Source organism: Carcharhinus amblyrhynchos, chromosome 2 (genome assembly GCF_965287045.1).
Source record: "Carcharhinus amblyrhynchos chromosome 2, sCarAmb.v2.hapA, whole genome shotgun sequence".
NCBI lineage: Eukaryota > Metazoa > Chordata > Chondrichthyes > Carcharhiniformes > Carcharhinidae > Carcharhinus > Carcharhinus amblyrhynchos.
Genome location: NC_137325.1, coordinates 121650206 through 121671780, shown reverse-complemented (window position 1 = coordinate 121671780; position 21575 = coordinate 121650206). Strand labels below are relative to the sequence as shown.

The window sequence follows — 21575 nt, the reverse complement described above, 5'->3', positions numbered from 1 at the left end:
GGTTCCATTATCATCCTTCAGCAACTGGCTTTCCAGAAAAGATCATGATGTCAGGGCAACCTATAACACAGACTACGCTGAGAGACTTTGCCGTCGCACCTCTCTCACACTTCTCAACCACCTCATACACCAGCTTTACAGCAAACGCCACACCCTGGAAACTAAACCCCCATGACTTGCCTGGGTTTGCAAAACCTCACTTACTGTACTGTCTGGAGACAATACACATCTCTTTAAACTGTGATCAGTGCTCCTTCCACTCACATTATCAGCCACTTCAGGCCTTGAACAGCAGGTTAGGTGTAAGGATTCGCATTTTAATCAGTAATCTCTAAACTGTCTGTGCTTTATATGCTCTGTCTGAGGCCAGAACTCTCCATTCACCTGACGAAGGGGGTAACCCCGAAAGCTAGTGAGTATATTATCAAATAAATAGGTTGGACTAAAACCTGGTGTTGTCAGACTTTTTACTGTGTTTCCAGAAAAGAACAGGTACTATACGAAGAAGAATTTCCCTCCGTTCCTGATATTGGTAAACTATCTGTCACATCTTCAAAATGGCTACGATTTTGTCATCCTTAATGGCAGGTATTACACTATATATGAGCTACTTTGATATTTTTAGGAGACCTGAGGTGACATAAATGTAATTGTAACTTTCTATTAAAATTAACTAGGATGCTTTAGAATACAAAGGGAAAATATAACAGTAGAAACATGGGCATCTTGTGAACTGTATTGTTATTCCAACCATTCTCTGCTGCAAAACTAAGCATTGCAGCTAATACCTACCTATTGGTATAATGGTGATCCCTGGAAATTCCTAAATATAAATAATTTTCTCCTTCACAAGCTGGTTGCTCCATACTTGGTGTGATAATACTAAACTAAATATATGGGGTTATGGGAATAGGGATTGGTGCAGAGTCAGTGGGCTGAATGGCCACCTTTTCTACTGTAGGGAGTCTATGATGCTAAAATGAACATCCTTTGTCTTGTAATTACTTAGTCGTTTTTGCATTTACTGTAATTACGGTTAAGAAAGATAACATCTTTTTCCAAGACCATAGATGTGGTGCAACATGCAATTACATAACATAAAAACTAGGAACAGGAATAGGCAATTTAGCCCCTCAATGCTGCTCTGCCATTCAATACAGTCATGGCTGATCTAATTTTAGCCTCAATTCCACTTTCCTGCCATTCACCTTAGCCCTTCAAACCCTTATTTATTAAGAGTCTGTCCACCTCTCCTTAAAATTACTCAATGTCCCAGCAAACACCACACTCTGGGATAATAGATTCCACAGAGTGATGACCTTTTAAGAGAAGTAATTTCTCCTCATCTCTGTCTTAAATCCTCCATCCCTTATCCTAAAACCATGACCTCTTGTTCTAGATCATCCTACAAGGGGAAACATCGTCTCCGTATCTACTTTGATCTCCTTTCATTCTTCTAAACTCTAGAGAGTATAGGCCTAACCTGCTCAGTCTCTCTTCATAAGTCGACCCTTATTTCTGGAATCAATTGAGTGAACCTCCTCTGAACCGCCTCCAAAGCAACTACATCCCCCTTCAAGTAAGGGAACCAAAACTGTACACAAAATTCTAAGTGCAGATTTACTAGTATTTTGTACAGTAACAGCAACACTTCAGTAAATGTAAATGCTACGATCCCATTTCCTTCCTTATTACCTGCTGTATTGTTTTCTGTGATTCACACACAGGGGCACACAGATCACTCTTCACGAAACACTCCGTGGTTTCTCTCTATTTGGATAATAATTTGCTTTTGTATTTACCCTACCAAAATGAGTAACCTCCCATTTATCCATGTTAAACTCATCCTGTCAGATTTTGTCCCATTCACTTAACTTGTGCATATCCATTTATAAATTTCTTATTTCATTATTGCAACTTACCACTTCTACCCATTATCCTAAAACCACTTACTATCCTACAGAGTGGGATGGTGGCACAGTGGTTAGCACTGCTGCCTCACAGCGCCAGGGACTCTGGTTCGATTCCTGACTTGGGTCACTGTCTGTGTGGAGTTTGCACGTTCTCCCCATGTCTGTATGGGTTTCTCCTGGCAGCTTCAGTTTCCTCCCACAGTCTGAAAGACGTGCTGATTAAGTGCATTGGCCATGCTAAATTCTTCCTCAGTGTACCTGAACAAGTGTTGGAGTGTGGCAACTAGGAGATTTTCACTGTAACTTAGTTGCAGTGTTAATGTAAGCCTACTTGTGGCACTAATAAATAAACTTAAACTTAAAACACTTATTTCAGAGTCGCCTGAAAATTTGGCTATAGTACCTTCTATTCCTCCATTCAATTCATTAGTATAGATCATATAGATCTTTTAGGCCCAAGGATTGAAGCCTGTCGCACCCCACTAGTTACATCTGTGCAAACAGAAAAAGATCCATTTACCTTGATCCTCTGTATATTATGACAACATTTAGCCTCCCCCACAGTGTTGCTGTCCCACTAAAAGGTCTAATGTTCTTGTCTTTGTCACCTTCTTGGTCACAGTTAAGAACCCCAATCTCTTGTTACCCAGCCATATCTGTTCTGCTTATTTCTGTCAGTAGGTAGTCACTGTTTTAACAATGTGGGGGAACGTTGGTAGGGTGATTAGAATCATAGAAAAACTACAGCACAAACAGGCCCTTTGGCCCACAAGTTGCGCTGATCATATCTCTACCTACTGGCTTACCTGTAACCCTCAATCCTATTAAGTCCCATGTACTCATCCAGAAGTCTCTTAAAAGACCCTAACGAATTTGCCTCCACCACCACCGACGGCAGCCGATTCCACTCACCCACCACCCTCAGTGAAAAACTTACCCCTGACATCTCCTCTGTACCTACTAGTGAAGAATAAGGTTGTAGGAAGATATAGATAGGTTGGTCAGATGGTAGGTAACCCTGATAAATGTGAGCTGATGCACTTTGGGAGAAGAAACAAGATGAGGGAGTATTTAATGAATGATAGGACACTAGGAAGCTCAGAGGAACAGATGTATCTTGGGATGCTTGTCCACAAATCCCTAAAGGTGGCAGAGCATGTGAATAGTGAGTTAAGGGGGCATTGCGTCAAGAAGGCTTGCTTGTACCAGTCGGGGCAGAGTTTAAAAGCAAGGAGTTTATGTTGGAGCTGTACAGAGCATTGGTTAGGCTACAGCTGGAGTACTATGTGCAGTTAGTCATCTCACTATAGAAAGGATGTGTTTGCACTAAAGGGAGTACAGAAGACGTTCACCAGGATGTTGTCTGGGATGGCACATTTGAGTTATCAGGAGACACTGGGTAGGCTTGGATTATTTTCTTTTAAGCGGTTAAGGCTGAGGGTTGAGGGGGGGGAGCAATCGAGGTGTATAAGATTGAGATGTACATACTGGATGATTAAGAAGCAGCCATTTCCCTTGGTTGAGGGGTCAGTCACATAGTTGGGCATAGTTTAAGGGGCAGGAGATTCCAAGGCAGTTTGAGAAAACATCTTTTCACTCGGTGGGTGATGAGAAACTGGAGTGCGCTGCCTGGGAAGGTGGAGGAGGCCAGAAATGTTACAACCTTTAAGAAGTATTTTGATGAGCACAATTTTGGTGGTAGACGTGATGGGCCAAAGGACCTTTTCTGAGCTGTACGACCGTGACTGTAAAGTTTCATGCCACGTACAGTTCAAGCAGTCTTCAGTTTAAGTATTTGACTTGTCTAGGATAAAGAGAGGGGCGTTGGGGTGGAGGGGGGAGGGGTGCGCAGGTGGAATTATATGATCTTGATGGATTATTGACTGGATCTTTTATAGCTGCAGTACAGAGAGATGGTGTTGCTAATTCTGCTAGCTATAGGATGAGACATTAAAATCCAAGCTATATTAACATCTTAGCTCTGGTTACAGGGATATGTAATTCGAGGGAATCCATTTACCCAATTGATGAAAAATGTTTGGCATTGATTATTGAATCAGATCTTCCTAATCATGTTGAAATGTCCAAAAAAAATTAACAAATTGGGTTTTTTGGGATTCTGAGTTTGATTGACTGCTATGTGTGTATTGAAGGTGTGAATAAGTTTGAGAGAGACAGGGCCATTTCTTCCTTGTAGTCCCTTGAATGGACAAGCTCTGTGAACTGGAATTTCAAATTGTTGGTTTACATTTTGCTGCTTGCACTCAGCTCACCAATCACTTCTAAAGCAGCAGGGAGACTGGAATGAATCAATAATTCTTGTCTAGATTTTTCTTTATCATGCAAAAACCAAGCGGCCATGTTTTCATGTTAAATAAATTTGCCTGTTGCTATTTTTATGTGGGTGGTTGAAACTGTCTTCTCAAACTGTCCATCATCTTTTTAGAACGAACACTTTAAATTTAAGAACTTAAAATATAATCTTAGAACATATGAGATATGGTGTGCAATATTTCAAGGATTTATGGAAAATATCTTTCTTCCCCCTCCCTTGTATTTAAACAAATGAAATGTCCCATTTTGAGTTAAGTAATTGCATTTCTTGCACGTTTCTTTTGTTTGAATTGGAATTGATTTATTGTCACACTTATTAGTGTACAGTGAAAAATATTGTTTCTTTATTGCTTTCCAGACAAAGCATACCATTCATAGAATACATAAGGGAAAAGGAAAGCAGAGAGTGCAGAATGCAGTGTTACAGTCATAGCTAGGTTGCAGAGAAAGATCAATTTAGTGCAAGGTAGGTCTATTCAAAAGTCTGATGGCATCAGGTACGAAAGCTATTTTTGAGTCGGTTGGTACGTGTCAGAAAATGTTAAAGGATGTCAAAATCTTTGTTATCATGTTTTCTGCATCTTGTGTCTGGCAAGTCTGGCAGTTGTATTTGTGGTGTGAAGATGCCAGCGTTGGACTGGGGTAAACACAGTAAGAAGTCTGACAACACCAGGTTTAAGTCCAACTGATTTATTTGATAGTAAACTTGCAAGCTTTCGGGGTTTGCCCCTTTGTCAGGCCTGACTGAAGGGGCAAACCCCAAAAGCTTGCAAGTTTACCATCAAATAAATCAGTTGGACTTAAACCTGGTGTTGTATTTGTGTCATAGGTTTTTCCTTTTCCGCAAAGGAAAGCACATTGAAGAAATATGTGATTGTCTGTTCAATGATGAACTCGTCTGCAATGCGAGGCAGTCATATTCTCTCTAATGTACAACTTGGTTCCTTATTTCTAATCAAGTTTGGCCAAGATCTACAATTTTGTGAAAAAAAAACTTTTAAATTAGACATTAAATGGAATAAGTTGGATCGGAAAAATTGAGATTGCAAAGTGAAATGCAGTGAACATTTGAAGTGTGCTGGTGTTTGTCGCTTTGACGAATTACAGCTGTCAAATACAGTTGATGCTATTTAAATTCATTGACCTGATAATTAAGTCAATCCTACTGATGTGTAATTCTACACTTCACTGGATCATTTATTGTGCTTTTCATGTACAGTAAATACTTGGTGTGTTCATTAAGTATGCTGAACCTAAGTTTATAATGTAAAATAATGTTAAGAGTATAATTTCTCTAAGAACTACAGCTCAGCATAATGGAAAGTTATGAGTGTAGATTGTTGATCTGCAGTCAAATCCTGTCGTTACAATGATATTCGGCCCAATCTCTTGTCTAAATGTATAGTTTGGGTTGCTTTATTTAAAAAAAAGTAGAACATTGCAGAAAGCATTCCACAAGCAAATTGGCAAAATACAGACCCATTAATGAGTCAGTGAATGTCTCTTCCTCTGTTGTGTAGGAGCTAGTTTTATCCTTGGACAAATACTGCATTAATGTGTTTGCAAATGAAGCCATTAATCTTTTTCTCTCACCATCTTGTAACTTCTCCCAATCTTGTCCGCCAAACCAAAGCAAAAGTGATGCTTGTGAATGTATGAATGGGATCACGGATGCAATCTGATTTACTATTTGTGCACCTTCAAATATCCCCAGTGAAACCGTATGTCAACTTAAATTATAGACACAGATGGATCTTAGAATCATGCAGCACAGAAGGGATTATTCAGCTCAATTCTGCAGGGTAGTTCTTTTCAATGTTTCTTTTCTGAGTAAATTCCATTTTGAAAGTTTCTATTGACAATGCTTCTGCCACACTTTCAGATAGTACATTCCTGACCATCACAACTTGCTGCATCAAAAATAAGTTCTCCTCATTTTTCCTCTTGCTATTTTGTGAATTATCGTAAATATGCCTTCTGCTAACAGTGAGAACAGCTTCTCCCCATATACAAATCCTCCTTCATTTTGGTGAATTCTAAGAAATTTGCCCTCAACCTTCTCTGGTCCAAGGAGAAGAAGCCTTGATCTCTCCAGATAGATGATATCCCTTATCATTGGTCTGATTCTATTAAATTCCAGCAGCCTCTCCGCGATTTGGTCATCTTTCCCACAGCGTGATGCCAGAATTGTCTACAGATCTCCAGCTGAGGCCTAACCACTGTCTATAAAGTTTTACCATAACTTCCTCACTTCATATTCTGTCTCTGTTTAAAAGCCAAACTATTCCGTATGCTTTGTTACGCCCTTATAAAATATATTAAAACTAGTTTTCTCAGAGTTCGTAGTGCTTCTTGACATCTCAGAAGTAGAATGGTGTCCAATTCGACTACTGTCAATAGGCTTTAAGTTGAAGTTAAGCATTTCTATGATTGAAAGGGAGGGGGGTGTGGTGGGAAAGAGTGAACAATGGCCATCCACAGTATGTGAATTAAATCTGTTGAATACATGCTTAAATACCCTGCTGTACTGTTGCTTATGCACAATTGATCTTCATGTTTCTGTCTCCAACTATACTGAGAAACTTCGAGAGAGAAGGGTTCCTTTATTTTGTCTTTGGGGTTGAGTATCATTTGTAACTTTTATGATGCCTTAATTTATTATCTACCTGGCTCAAAAACAAAATAAAGAAAAAGATTAAGTTTTTGACCATCAATTCTAACATTTTGTGTGGCTTGCTTTTACATTTTATTTGGTCACACCTTCGTGGTTCGCCCCTGGGATGTTTTGATGAAAGGCTCGGCATTTTTATAGTGCCCTAAACGTTTTACAGACAATGAGGTACTTTCAAAATCTAGTCACCATTGTAATTTACTACATTAAAGGTGCTCTATAAATACAAGTTGTTGTCAGAGAAAAAAATAATGCCAGTGCAGCCTTTAATTCAGCTTTGTTTTGAGTGAGGGGTGAAAAATCTACTGTAGCCTTAAGGGACGATCTTTCCAGCTACTTCCTAATGTTCAGCTTGCTGTGCTCAAGAAATTTACAGCACTTCTATTAGAAATAAATGTGATTGGAAGTGATGGTTCAGAATTACTGCCCCTCTTGGCTTTTTCTGCCCTGCTGAGATTGTAGCTGTAGTTCCACTGCTCAATAAAACATGGTAGTCAGGAGCCCAACCACACAAATCTCCATTCTTTCAGCTATGAAATAATAAATAAAATGTGCAGAGTAGCTTTTTAGGCATAGCAGCTCCTATAATTTAATAATTTATAGTTTCTAGTCTTCATGTGGAGCCATATCAAACTATTGTAGCCTGGCATTGTTTTATTGTTTGTGGTGTGGAAAGTGGGGAGAGAGTAACAAGGCACTTGCTCAGTAACCAAACAGGAAGTAGGGACTGGAAAATGTGTTGAGCTACACTGGCTAATTGAAGTACTATCAGAAACAGTCCCAGGGTGTGTTAATAGAGATTACTGGAAATAAGGTGTGCAAGAACCCTCAAACATTTATTAACTATGTACAATTATGTATAAGGACAGATGAACTCTCAGCTGCTTCCAGAGGCATTTCTCTCTCTGTGCTGGTGACACATCGTCAGTGATAGCAGATCATATCAGCTATTAGCATAATAGCTTTATATTATAGCAGTGAAAGCTAAGTGAGGTATAAACATTGAAACTTCAATGCCGTTATTTTCTGAGATACCATGAAGTCTTATCACCTGTGGCATCAGGGAAATTAAATGCAAACACAGTGTGCAATGAATATTTTGGGTGACTGAAATAAAACGTACATAAGTTATGGTCAGCAGTGAGATGTGAAGGCCCTCTTGGAGTCTGGAAACCTGTCTCTCAAGAATGTTGGAGTACTGGCAGTGTTTGAATATTCTTGATAGTCATGCATGCCATTTATCCAGACTTGAATGAAGTGCTGAAAATTGAAAGGTTTGGAGGTTGTTATAGTTCTAAATAGAACATATCTGTTGCTGGTCTAAAAATCAATCAGCATTTTGAATGCAGCTATTCACTAATATTTTGCAAATATTACAGGAAATACTCTGCAGTCTGTATCCCAAACACAAATATTGAAAAAGCCAATGGGTAGGAATAGCATTCACATTCCAGACGACACAGATTTTGTAAGTAGGAACATTGGCTGCCACGATAGTATTTGTTTTATAATGGGTTTAAAAGTAAAGTTAACTTATTAGTCACAAATAGGCTTACATTAACACTGCAATGGAGTTACTGTAAAAAAAAAATCCCCTAGTCGTTGCACTCTGGTGCCTGTTCGGGTACACTGGTGGAGAATTTAGCATGACCAATGCACCTAACCAGCATGTCTTTCAGATGGTGGGAGGAAATCAGAGCATCCAGAAGAAGCCCATGCAGATATGGGAAGAATGTGCAGCCTCCACACAGACAGTGACCCAAGGCTGGAATTGAATCTGAGTACTGGCGCTGTGAGGCAACAATGTTAACCACTGTGTGCCGTTTCTAATGAGTTGGTAAATTGCTGATTATGCAGAATAGGTTCAATGACGCAATGTAGAATCAGCAAGTGGTTTAAATTCCTGCAATAATTGTTTGTAAATTTGTTGGGGATTTTTGTCAGTGAGAGCTTCTAACAACAAGTAACCTTTCAGTGTTTCTGAGTTGATGTGTTGTGTGGGAGAGATGTTGCTTATTAACAGCTGTATGTATTTTTTTATTGGGGAAGGCATCGTGCCCTTGATGATGTTTATAGGTATGGTTACCCGCATGGAGCAGTTGAGAAACAAAATTTATTCAACTTGAGTGATGTAATGCAATGTCACGAAATGAAGATTAATTTGCACTTGAATTTAATTATTGCACCAGATGTCTTCATACAGAAAGAAAAATGCTTTGGATGCTGGAAATCTGAACTATAAAATTAATTGGAAAATGCTGAAAATGTGCAGCAGCTCAGGCAGCATTGGTAGAGGGAGACACAGTTAACATTCAGGCCTATGACCTTTCTTTATAGCAGTGATACCTTATTGTCCCAAAATAAAATTTTATTTGTACAGTGCGCACATAAATGCAGTTCTGCATTAACAGGTATAAAACTGGATCACTTTTTCCAACAACAATGAAGTTGGACGTTATTGCTTGTGTTACTACACATGCATATTAAATGGCTCTGTGCTTGAGAACACAGATTTTGTTAAACCATGTAGAGTGCATAAAATGTGTGTGTCGTGTAATGTGATCTGCTTCGAATGATTGTGTCGCCCTTGCAATGGTGTAGTTCTAACAAAAGAAACTAATAGAAATGTAACAGTAGACCCCTGATAATTCAAGCTGCTTGGAGCCCAATTACTCGCAGCCATTATCATCATAGCTATTCAGTCATAGATGGTAATGGTATTATTCTTCCTTTCACTTCACGTGCTGAATGGAATGTTGCAATTTACTTTATTGTGTCTCTTAACAATGAGTGCGTCAAACCGGAGAAAGCCAATAATTGCAAAATGAGTCTTTTGGGCCGCCCAGATAATGGGAATGAGATTGTTATTTCAACTTTATTTTGAGTGATGTGCGGTTATTAGTAGTTGGCCAAATGTTGGATCGAACCATGCTTGTGAGGTTTTTCTCAGTAATCCTTGGAAAACTTTTAAGTTATCCAGTATGTATGCATAAATGTATTCTTGTCTAGAACCATTGCAAGTTCTTGATTTTCAAACTATTTCTGTGACGTATATGGCATTGTTAAATTGAAGACTTTGGAAGATTAAATGATGACGTTGCATGAACTCCCGAGTGGAATGTTGATCTGATATTGCTTGGTATGTGCCTAAAATGCCACTTCTGTTTTAGTAACTGGGCTAGAGTTCATTTGGTATTGTAAAGCAATCTTCAGCATTTGACATAATGAATTGATCCATTTTCTTGCAAAAATGGCTGCTTGTTATTTTAGAATACACCGGCCCAGAATTTGCTGAAGCTTGCCCTGTGAGTTGAACTTTCTTCCTCGCCCTTTACCTCCAATGGTTTTGCCTTCATAGTTGCTTGATGAATCAGCTAATTGCTGTGCAGCCAAGGTATCTGAGACCTGTGAATGATGGGATAAACTGTATGTCTCTTTAGCCAATGAGATTTGAGGATGGAGAGAGAGTGAGAGCCATGACTAACAAGGGAAGTAGAATAGATTAAAGTCAAAATAGACACTGAACAAGAAATAAAGAGGAATTCAGATTAGATTAAGGGGTGGAAGAGACACAAAGAAAAGGTGAGCAGAAAATAAAATTTTGATTTTTAAGTTTTAAAAAGTTTTCACAGCCATTTACTATCTTTAAGATTGAGATTCCTAGTTTCAGTTGTTCCCTTATTGGGCTGGAGAGGTTGATGGAATTGAAGAAACACCAATCTCCTGATTAAAAAGATACTTGCACTATTAACTAGCAACTCTAACTTTCTATGGAGAGTTTAATTGGTAGTTAGTGTACAATTGTGGCGACTGCAGGGAACTCATATTTCAAACTTCTGAATTGTGTTGTGTATATTTGCTCCCTTTACTGGTGTGTTGACAAATTTCTGCGATCAATGTCCATCAATTCTCATTGGCTATTTCAGTCAGGTTTTCAAATGTGACAGTTTCCAAGTCAGTTACTTTCATGCATATGTATCACTTGTTGAAGGTAAATTGCTTCTTGGGTGACTAGCAAATCATCCGGGAACTTGGAGATATTCAAAGAACAAAGACAATTACAGCACAGGAACAGGCCCTTCGGCCCTCCAAGCCTGCACCGACCATGCTGCCTGACTTGCCTAAAACCCCCTACCCTTCCGGGAACCATATCCCTCTAATCCCATCCTATTCATGTAATTGTCAAGATGCCCCTTAAAGTCACTACCATATCCGCTTCCACTACCTCCCCCAGCAACGAGTTCCAGGACGCACTACACTCTGCGTAAAAAATCTGTCTCATACATCTCCTTTTAAACCTTGCCCCTCTCACCTTAAACCTGTGCCCTATTGACTCTTCCACCCTGGGAAAAAGCTTCTGACTGTCCACTCTGTCCATACTCCTCATAATTGTGTAAACTTCATTTTCGTTTTGTCATTTTCATAACCGATCTGGATGAGGAAGTGGAGGGATGGGTTAGTAAGTTCGCCGACGATACAAAGGTTGGTGGTGTTGTGGATAGTCTGGAGGGATGTCAAAAGTTGCAGCGTGACATAGATAGGATGCAAGACTGGGCGGAGAAGTGGCAGATGGACTTCAACACGGATAAATGTGTAGTGGTCCATTTTGGCAGGACCAATGGGATGAAGGAGTACAATATCAAGGGTAGGAGTCTTAGCGGTGTTGAGGAGCAGAAGGATCTTGGGGTCCTGGCCCATAGGACTCTTAAATCGGCCTCGCAGGTGGAGGATGTGGTCAAGAAGGCGTATGGTGTACTGGCCTTCATTAATCGAGGGATTGAGTTTAGGAGTTGGGAGGTAATGCTGCAACTTTGTAAGACGCTTGTCAGACCCCACTTGGAGTACTGTGTGCAGTTCTGGTCACCTCACTACAGGAAGGATGTGGAAGCTATTGAGAGGGTGCAGTGGAGATTTACAAGGATGTTGCCTGGATTGGGAGGCATGCCTTATGAAGATAGGTTGAGGGAGCTAGGTCTCTTCTACCTGGAGAAACGAAGGTTGAGAGGCGACCTGATAGAGGTTTATAAGATGTTGAGAGGAATAGATAGGGTGGATTCTCGGAGGCTATTTCCCAGGGCTGAAATGATCGCTACAAGAGGACACAGGTTTAAGGTGCTGGGGAGCAGGTACAGAGGAGATGTCAGGGGTAAGTTTTTCACTCAAGAGGGTGGTGAGTGAGTAGAATCGGCTGCCGTCAGTGGTGGTACTGGGGTCTTTTAAGAGACTTTTGGATGAGTACATGGGATTTAATGGGATTGGGAGTTACAGATAGTTCTATGGCCTGGTAGGTATGGATATGATCGGCGCAACTTGTGGGCTGAAGGGCCTGTTTGTGCTGTAGTGTTCTATGTTCTATTAGATCCCCTGTCAACCTCCGTCGTTCCAGTGAGAACAAACCAAGTTTCTCCAACCTCTCTTCATACCTAATGCCTCCATACCAGGTAACATTCTAGTAACTCGTTTCTGTATTCTCTCCAAAGCCTCCACATCCTTTTGATAGTGTGATGACCAGAATTGAACACTGTATTCCAAGTGCGGCTTAACTAAGGTTCTATAAAGCTGCAACATGACTTGCCAATTTTTAAACTCAGTGCCCTGGCCGATGAAAGCAAGCATGCCATATGCCTTCTTGACTACTTTCTCCACTTGCATTGCCACTTTCAGTGATCTGTGTACCTATACATCCAGATCCCTCTGCCTACCAATACTCTTAAGGGTTCTGCCATATACTGTATATTTCCTATCTGTATTAGACCTTCCAAAATGCATTACCTCACATTTGTCCAGATTACACTCCATCTGCCATCTCTCTGCCCAAGTTCTCAACCCATCTATATCCTGCTGGTCCTCATCACTATCCACAAATTCACCAACTTTTGTGTTGTCCGCAAACTTACTAATCAATCCAGTTGCATTTTCCTCCAAATCATATACATATATAAAACAAACAGCAAAGATCCCAGCATTGAACCTTGAGGAACACTACTTGACAAGCCCTCCATTCAGAAATGTACCCTTCCACTGCTACCCTCTGTCTTCTATGACCGAGCCAGTTTTGCATCCATATTGCCAGCTCATCCTATGCGACTTCACCTTCTGTACCAGGATGCCATGACGGACCTTGTCAAAGGCCTTAGTGAAGTCTAAATGGTCCATTTAGACAACATCCACTACCCTACCATCATCAATCATCTTCATCACTTCCTCGAAAAACTTGATCAAGTTAGTGAGGCACGACTTCCCCCTCACAAAGCCATGTTGCCCCTCGCTAATACGCCCATTTATTTCCAAGCGGGAATAAATTCTGTCTCGAAGAATTTGCTCCAATAATTTCCCTACCACTGATGTAAAGCTCACTGACCTGTAATTACCTGGATTATTCTTGCTACCCTTCTTAAACAAAGGAACAACATTGGCTATTCTCCAATCCTCTGGGACCTCCCCTGTACAACAAGAAGTCTCAACACCAAACTGCCAGCTCCAAGTGGAGAGGATCTCCAAGAAGATTGCGCATATCGACACAGACATCAAGTTTCTACAAAGGTGCAAGAAACGGACTTTAACCTGGTGTTGTGAGACTTCTTACTCTGCTTAACCCAGTCCAACGCTGGCATCTCTACATCATACCTCCCCTGTAGCCAGTGAGGATACAAAGATTTCTCTCAAGGCCCCAGCAATTTCCTCCCTTGCCCCTCTCAGTATTCTGGGGTACATCCCATCAGGCCCTGCGGACTAGTCTACCTTAATGTTTCTCAAGAGCCCCATACCTCCTTTTTTGATCTCAACGTGACTCAAACTGTCTACACACCCTTACCCAGACTCATCATCTACCAAGTCCTTCTCTTTGATGAATACTGACGCAAAGTACTCATTTAATACCTCACCCATTTGCTCTGGCTCCACATATAGATTCCCTCCCCTGTCCTTGAGTGGACCAACTCTCTCCTTAGCTACTCCTCTTAATCTTTATGTATGTATAAAAAGCCTTGGGATTTTCCTTAATTCTACTGGTTAATGCTTTTTTGTGACCCCTTTTAGCCCTCCAGTTTCTTTCTACTTTTCTTCTATTCCACACTTGCTTTGTGTGTTCCCAGCCTTGACAAATGCTTCCTTTTTTCTTTGAGTAGGCTCACAATATCTCTCTTTATCCAAGGTTTGCAGAACTTCCCATATTTATCCTTCATCCTTACAGGAATGTGCCAGCCCTGAATCCCTATCAAGTTACACTTGAAAGCTTCCCACATGCCAGATATTGATTGCCCTCAGTCAGTATAAGGGAAGTTAAAATCTCCCACCACAACATCCTGTTACTTTTACACCTTGCCAAAATCTCATTACAAAATCTCTTTGTTGAAACATAGAACATAGAACACTACAGCACAAACAGGCCCTTCGGCCCACGAGTTGCGCCGATCACATCAACACCTACCAATCTATAGACCTATCTATAACCCCCAATCCCATAAAACCCCATATACTCATCCAGAAGTCTTTTAAAAGACCCCAGCGAGTTCGCCTCCACCACCACTGACGGCAGCCGATTCCATTCACTCACCACCCTCTGAGTGAAAAACTTACCCCTAACATCACTTCTGTACTTGCCTCCCCGCACCTTCAATCTGTGTCCTCTCGTAGCGACCATTTCAACCCGGGGAAATAGCCTCTGAGAATCCACCCTATCTATTCCTCTCAACATTTTATAAACTTCTATCAGGTCGCCTCTCAACCTTCGTCTCTCCAGGGAAAAGAGTCCCAGCTCCCTCAATCCTAAACATGGACAAAAGATCTGAATTCGAGATGAGGTGAGGGCTTTCAAAGAGCACTGTGTAAGATTCCTACAGCATGTGGAGTGCAGTGGACTAAAAGGCAGCACACCATCATGTTCTTCAGGACAGTTGGGAATGGGCAGTAAATGCTGGCCTAACCAGCAGACACCCACATCCCATTAAAAAAAAATTAAATCCAAATTTTTTTCAGCAAACTCTGGGCCACTGATGATGCAATATCAATCAGCAACTTGTGTTAATTGAATAATATCAATCAACGAATGTCGAATGTTTTAAATTAATTCCATTACTACCAATTATAACAAGAAACTGCCCCTCTTGGCCATTTGCTGCAGTTAATGTTTGAAATAATTAGCAGGTGCAGCCCAGTAACTGCATCATTTCACAACTTCCCTTTCAGTGGCTCACTCTTTGGCAGTCCGCAGGAAGGCTGCTAAATACTGGAACACTCCTCCCCTTATCCCTGTAGCCCCCAATACTGTCTCCCAGCTTCGAATTATCTTAAATTTTATAGTCTTGTTAAATTGGAGGAGCGCAGTTTAGGTTAGTCTTGTGGCAAATTGTTCAATGTTTTTGCAGCATTTTCTGACAAATTTCTGGGGACCAAGGACAGGGGAAATCGTTTCAGTCCCTATTTTTGAATAAATTATGCAAATGGAAGATCTGTGAATGATACAAAAAACACAGATTTCCTGTAAGTGTCCTCAGTGTATTCCTTCGTGCCCACTTCCCCACCCCCCCAGCATGTGTCCAACAGATGCTCTGTTATCTCAAGGGCAATTAGAGATGGGCAATGAATGCTGGCCTAGCCAGCGAGGCCCACATCCCTTGAATGAATTAAAACTTCTTTTTACTCTTTCTCCTCCTCTTCTCCCTTGGTAGAACATACTTTAATCATTAGCACCAGTAGTCTCCTTATTGTCCACATCCCTTCCATACCTGTTCCTTTCCTTCCTTCGGTGCTGGGTACAAATTCAATGCATTCCAAACCAAAGCAGAATTTTTAAAAAATGACAGGCTCTGGAAAGCTGAAAAAAAACAGAAAATGTTGGCAACACAGCAGATCTCTGTGGAGGGAACAGATGAGTTAATGTTTCAGATGTGGGGCCTTTGTCAGAATTGGAAGATGCTACAAATTAACAGCAGGCGTCAAGGAACAGAACAAAAGAAAAGGAGGTGGAGTAAATGCACATACGTGCACATGCCAGGGAAGGAGAGTGGTCTTTGAAGTGCTTGAAGTCGTGGCTGAGGTGAAATTAAATTCTATTTTTATTAGAACATCTCAACTAAGCAAGAATCATAGGATGTTACAGCATAGCAGCAGGCCATTCAGCCAATTGCTTTGATGCTCTTTGAAAGAATCTCTATTTGGTCCCAGCTTTTTGCCTATAGTGCTGCAAATTTTTCTTCTTCAAGTGAACACCCAATTCCTTTTTTGGATATGCTATCTAAACTGATTCCACCAGTTTGCTTAATATAGTGCATTCTAGATTATCATGACTCAGAGTAAAAATATTGCTCCTTAATTCCACCACTACGCCCCCCCCCCGGCAACCTTGACCTTGTGCCAATTATATTAATTCCATGCCTTCTGCCAGTGGACATCATTTCACAGCATCTACTTGATCAAAACTAAACGTAGCTCCTGCAATACTCGAAGCTCATCACCATTCCAGACAAAGCAGCCCACTTGATTAGCGCCCCGTCCCCCATCTTCAACATTCACCCTGTCCACCACCAACGCACAATGGCAGCAGTGTGTACCATCTACAAGATGCACTGCAGCAACTCATGAAGGCTCCTTAGACAGTTCCTTCCAAACCCTTGACCTCCACCACCTAGAAGGACAAGGGCAGAAGATGCCTGGAAACTGCAAGTTCCCCTCCAAGCACGGAATTCAGTGGCACTGCCTCTTCTATAGTCAGTGGGAGACCTGATAACCAAAGATACATCAGGTGACCATTTTTCCAAAGATGCCCATTTTCCTGTGAGTGTAACTGTGAATTCCTCTTACTGCTTCTTCACTTTACCACCCCATTTGTATTCTGAAAACTGTGTTTAGCTATGGATAAAGCTTAAAGCAAGTTCAGGAACCAGATATGTGGAATAACTTTATCTTTTTCATGAAATGAGCTATGAATTAATTATTTGTCAATTTTATGTGCACTAGTGAAAGGATATATTCTTGTTCCATTCCTGTTGTTAAGCAACATATGAAAAGCTGACCCTGCTTTTATACAATGTTACATTGCATTATATAATTGCTTTGATTTCTTTTCCTACTTTTATCAATGCTCTCTATCAGTTATTTGGATTCAGAGCATTTAAAAGTTTTTTCCTCCAGTTCCACCAAACCCAGAATACTTCTCAATATAAATATTTTGTCGATTCCATGATTCCTTGCGCCTGTGGTCTCTACTTGGTAACTTCAAAATTTGGCTGGTGCTGTTTTATGAAACACGAATAAATAAATGATGATTAGGGTCAGCTAAAAGTGGAATCAGTTTACATGCAATCACATATGTATTGTTGCAGCAAAGAAAGGGGCCATTCAGCTTATCAAAACCATGCTGGGATTTTTGCACATGCGTCATTTGGTCTAATGCCACTTTCCCAAGTGCTTTCCATGTCCTTTAATATTCTTCGGAGTTTATTTTAACTGTGTGCGATAGTGTTGGACTGGGGATAGTGAACCCACAGCCTGTTTTGCATCTCTCTGAATTGTACTTTCTTTTTGAAGCATAGTCATTGTTGTAATGTTGAGAAATGCAACAGCAATGAGTTAATGATGAGATAATCTCTTCTACTGTTATTGGGTTATTGGTTGAAGAATTAATTTCCTTGCTCTTGGGAATCTTTCATGTCCGCTTGAGTGGACAGATGGGGTCTTGTTTGATGTTTCATCCAAAAAGTGGCTCCTCCAACAGTGTAGTGCTTTCCAGTAACAGCACTGAGAGATCAGTCGACATTAGGTGTTTGAAACTCTGGATTGGGCCTTAAAGTCACGACGTTATAAGTCAAAAGTGAGAGTTCTGCTACTGAACTGCGACAGGACTGCAATATTGTGTTTCTCTTTTTGCCAGATGGGTTTCTCCTGTCCTGTTACTGCCAAATCCAAATATTTGCTGCCTTAGCCAGACATTGCTCTTATTTATTTTTATGTCCACTTTTGATTTTTATTTTGATATGTCATTTTCTATTCTGTTTATTCTTTTGTTGCTGCTCTCTAAACCAGGATCATCCCGGAATATAAAGGTAAACCCTGGTTTATTTTCTCAATTGCAAACTGTCTTCTTAAATCCTTCTGCCTTATCTCCTCTCCACTCCCCCAGCTCCAACAAGTGCAAGGTGTTCATGGATGTGTCTTTGTCTCTAAGCTAGGATGATCCAATTAGCTGTCTCTGTTCCTTCTCTCCTTTCCCCAGGCCACCTGGCCGCTCTATTCCTGTCATAGCCCTGCCCTTGCATGTTTCTCTAGTTTATCCCCTATCTTACCTGCACCTGTCATTACCTATCCATCTTTCCCATCATTCCATTTTGGAGTGCTCCAATTTGGTTTACAACCCCTGGTCACCATGCCAAAGTGGCTTTTGTAAAGGTATCCTTTGTGTTTATGATGGCGGTAAACCATCTCTCTTCAGCTTTTTTAACCTTTCTGTAGCCTTTGGCAGAGTTGACTGTAAGCATTTTCCTCCATTGTCACTCTTACTGTCATCCAACTGGATTTGAAGACTATCTATTCAGTGATAGCCAGTGAATCATCTACAATGACTCCTCTTCCCACTTCTGCAATTACTGCTGGTATCCTTCATATATCCATCTGGGGCCATCTCTCATTTCTTATCTACATGCGATAGTTTCTAAAAACACAGTTAATTTCCATTATGCATGTTTTACCTCACCACCTACGTCAACCTTCCAACTAACTCTCCATCATTAGGCTGCTTGTCTAACATTCAGTACTGAATAAGAAATATTTTTCCAACTGTACTTTGGGAAAACCAAAGCCATTTTCTTCAGTCCTCACAATGTACTCCATTCCTGAACCAATAGCTCCATGTAGGTAAAGTTTATTAGTATCACAAGTAGGCTTACATTAACACTGCAATGAAGTTACTGTGAAAATCGCCTAGTCGCCAGACTCCAGCACCTGATCAGGTACACTGAGGGAGAATTTAGCATGGCCAATGCACCTAACCAGCAAATATTTCAGACTGGGAGGAAACTGGAGTACACCCACATAGATACAGGGAGAACGTGCAGACTCTGCACAGACAGTGACCCAAGCCAGGGATCGAACCCAGGTTCCCTGGTACTGAGAGGCAACAGTGCTAACCACTGTTCCACCACTATCCCACTGAAGCAATTGCAACTATAAGAGGCTGAACCTGTCATTCACAGCCTTGGTGTCACACTTGACCTGAGATGAGCTTCCAATACATATCCATGCTATCAGCTTATTTCCAGCACTGTAACATTGTCTGACTTCACTTCAGCCTCAGCTCAACTATCTCTGAACCCTCATCACCTTTAGACTTGACTATTCCAACACTAATCTTTCAGCTTTTCGAACAAAGAGCAAAGAAAATTACAGCACAGGAACAGGCCCTTCAGCCCTCCAAGTCTGCACCAACCATGCTGCCCAACTGAACTAAAACCCCCTACTTTTCCAAGGACCGTATCCCTCTATTCCCGTCATATTCATGTGTTTGTCAAGATGCCCCTTAAAACTTACTATCGTATCTGCTTCCACTACCTCCCCTGGCAGCGAGTTCCAGGCATCCACCACCCTTTGAGTAAAAAACCTACCTTGTAGATCTCCTTTAAACCTTGCCCTTTGCTCCTTAAAGCTATGCCCCCTGGTAATTGACTCTCTCACCCGGAAAAAAGCATCTGACTGTCCACTCTGTCCATGCTCCTCATAATCTTGTGGACTTCTATCAGGTCACCCCTCAACCTCTAACGTTCCAGTGAGAACAAACCAAGTTTCTCATAGCAAAGGTCCTCCATACCAGACAACATCCTGGTAGATCTTCTTTGTACCCTCTAAACTTAACATTATCCAAAATACTAAAATACAACCAAAACACTGCAGATGATGGAAATCTGAAATAGTAGCAGAAAGTGCTGGTGAAAGGTCGGGTAGCATTCACAGAATGAGAAACAGGAGTTAACATTTCGAGCCCAACATGACTCTTTGGGAGAGTTTTTCACTCCACAGATGTTACATCTTCAATAATAATTACTCCAGCATCGGCAGCTGTGCTCTTAGGTGTAGGGATTTCCCTTCCTTAATGTCTCCATCTCTGTTTGCTTTACTCGTTTAAGACACTCTTTAAAACATACTTCTTTCACCAAGCTTTAGGTCATCTGCACTAATATGTGCTTTTGTGACTCAGTATCAGTTGTATCTGATGCTACTCCTTTGAAGCACCTTGAGACATTACTATAAAAGTTATAGTGTTTATGTACCGTCATCAGAGTCATCATCTTTGTCACGTTCTTGCTTCTGTCTATTTATGTCTCGTATGTGATTGGTTCATCTATTTTGTTTTATGTTTGAGTGGTACAGCAGGTCCTTTAGTGAGTTTTATCTCACTTCACAGGAATCTTCCCAGAGGATAAGAGTAACTGAGGTTTTTGAAATGCTGTCCTTTCCATTCAATTGTACCACATTGCCAATCCTTTCTTGCTATAACTAACATTCTTTTTCCTGTGTTCCCATCATGCTCTGCCGTTAATCTCTGAACTTGCTACGTACCAACAGTAAATTCTAATTGCATGACGATTTGTATTGCATTTGTGACATTCCTTGGTGTAACAAGCAAGACAATGGAAGGTAGCATCGACAGTGCTATCGAGCAACATATTCGCAGCAGTACCCTGCTTACTGTTGTTTGGTTTAGGTTCTGCCACAGCCACTCGGCTCCAGACACCATTGCAGCATTGATCCACACGTGGACAAAGGAGCTAAATTCAAGAATAGCAGCGAGAAAGACTATACTTGATATCAAAGCAGCATTTGACCAAGTGTAGCATCATGGAGCCCTAGGAAAACTGAAGTCAATGGGAATTGGGGGGGGCGGGGGATCTCTCCACTATTTGAAGTCAACCAACTTCTGTTGTTTCCATGTATCGTAACATCAGAAGTGGGAATGTTCTTTTTTTAAATTCATTTTACGGGACATGAGCATCACTGAGTGGGGCAGCATTTATCGCCCATCCCTAACTGCCCTCTATTTCAGAGGACATTTGCATGTCAAGCACATGACTATGGATCTGGAGTCACATGTAGGCCAGACCAGGTAAGGATGACACATTTCCTCCCCTAAGGAACATTAGCGAACCAGATGGGTTTTTACAACAATTGACGATGGTTTCATGGTCATCTTCAAACTTTGATTCCAGATTTTTATTGCATACAAATCAAACAATTTGCCATGCTGGAATTTGAACCCAGATCTCAGATCTTGCTCTAGATCTTCGGCTTACTGATCTAGTGATAATACCACTGCAGCACTGCCTCCCCAATGGTTGCATAAAATGTTCAGTTCCGTTTGTGTTTCCTCTGCTACTGAAGCAGTCTGTGTCTATGCGCAGCAACACCTAGATACATTCAGGCTTGGACTGATAAGTAGCAAGTAACTTGCACGCCACACAAGTGCCAGGCCTTGACCATCTCTGATAAGAGAGAATCTAACCAGGCTGATACCGGAGATGAGGGGGTTGGACTATGAAGAGAGGCTGAATAGACTGGGTTTGTACTCGTTGGAGTTTAGAAGGATGAGGGGGGATCTTATAGAGACGTATAAGATAATGAAGGGGATGGATAGGGTAGAGGTAGAGAGATTCTTCCCGCTCAGAAAGGAC

At 41.0% G+C, this 21575-nt stretch overlaps 1 protein-coding gene across 8 annotated transcripts in view; it reads left to right on the top strand.

Annotated features, from left to right (window-relative positions):
• pard3aa (par-3 family cell polarity regulator alpha, a) overlaps positions 1 to 21575 on the top strand; it is an 800310-nt gene that overhangs the window by 635958 nt on the left and 142777 nt on the right. For 2 of the 8 annotated variants that reach the window (XM_080212226.1, XM_080212219.1), the window contains exon 21: positions 17941 to 17960. The exons of the other annotated variants lie outside the window; for them this stretch is intronic. In XM_080212226.1, the coding sequence (XP_080068352.1) occupies positions 17941 to 17960 (20 nt within the window). The remainder of the gene's footprint in view (positions 1 to 17940; positions 17961 to 21575) is intronic. 8 annotated transcript variants of the gene reach the window in all.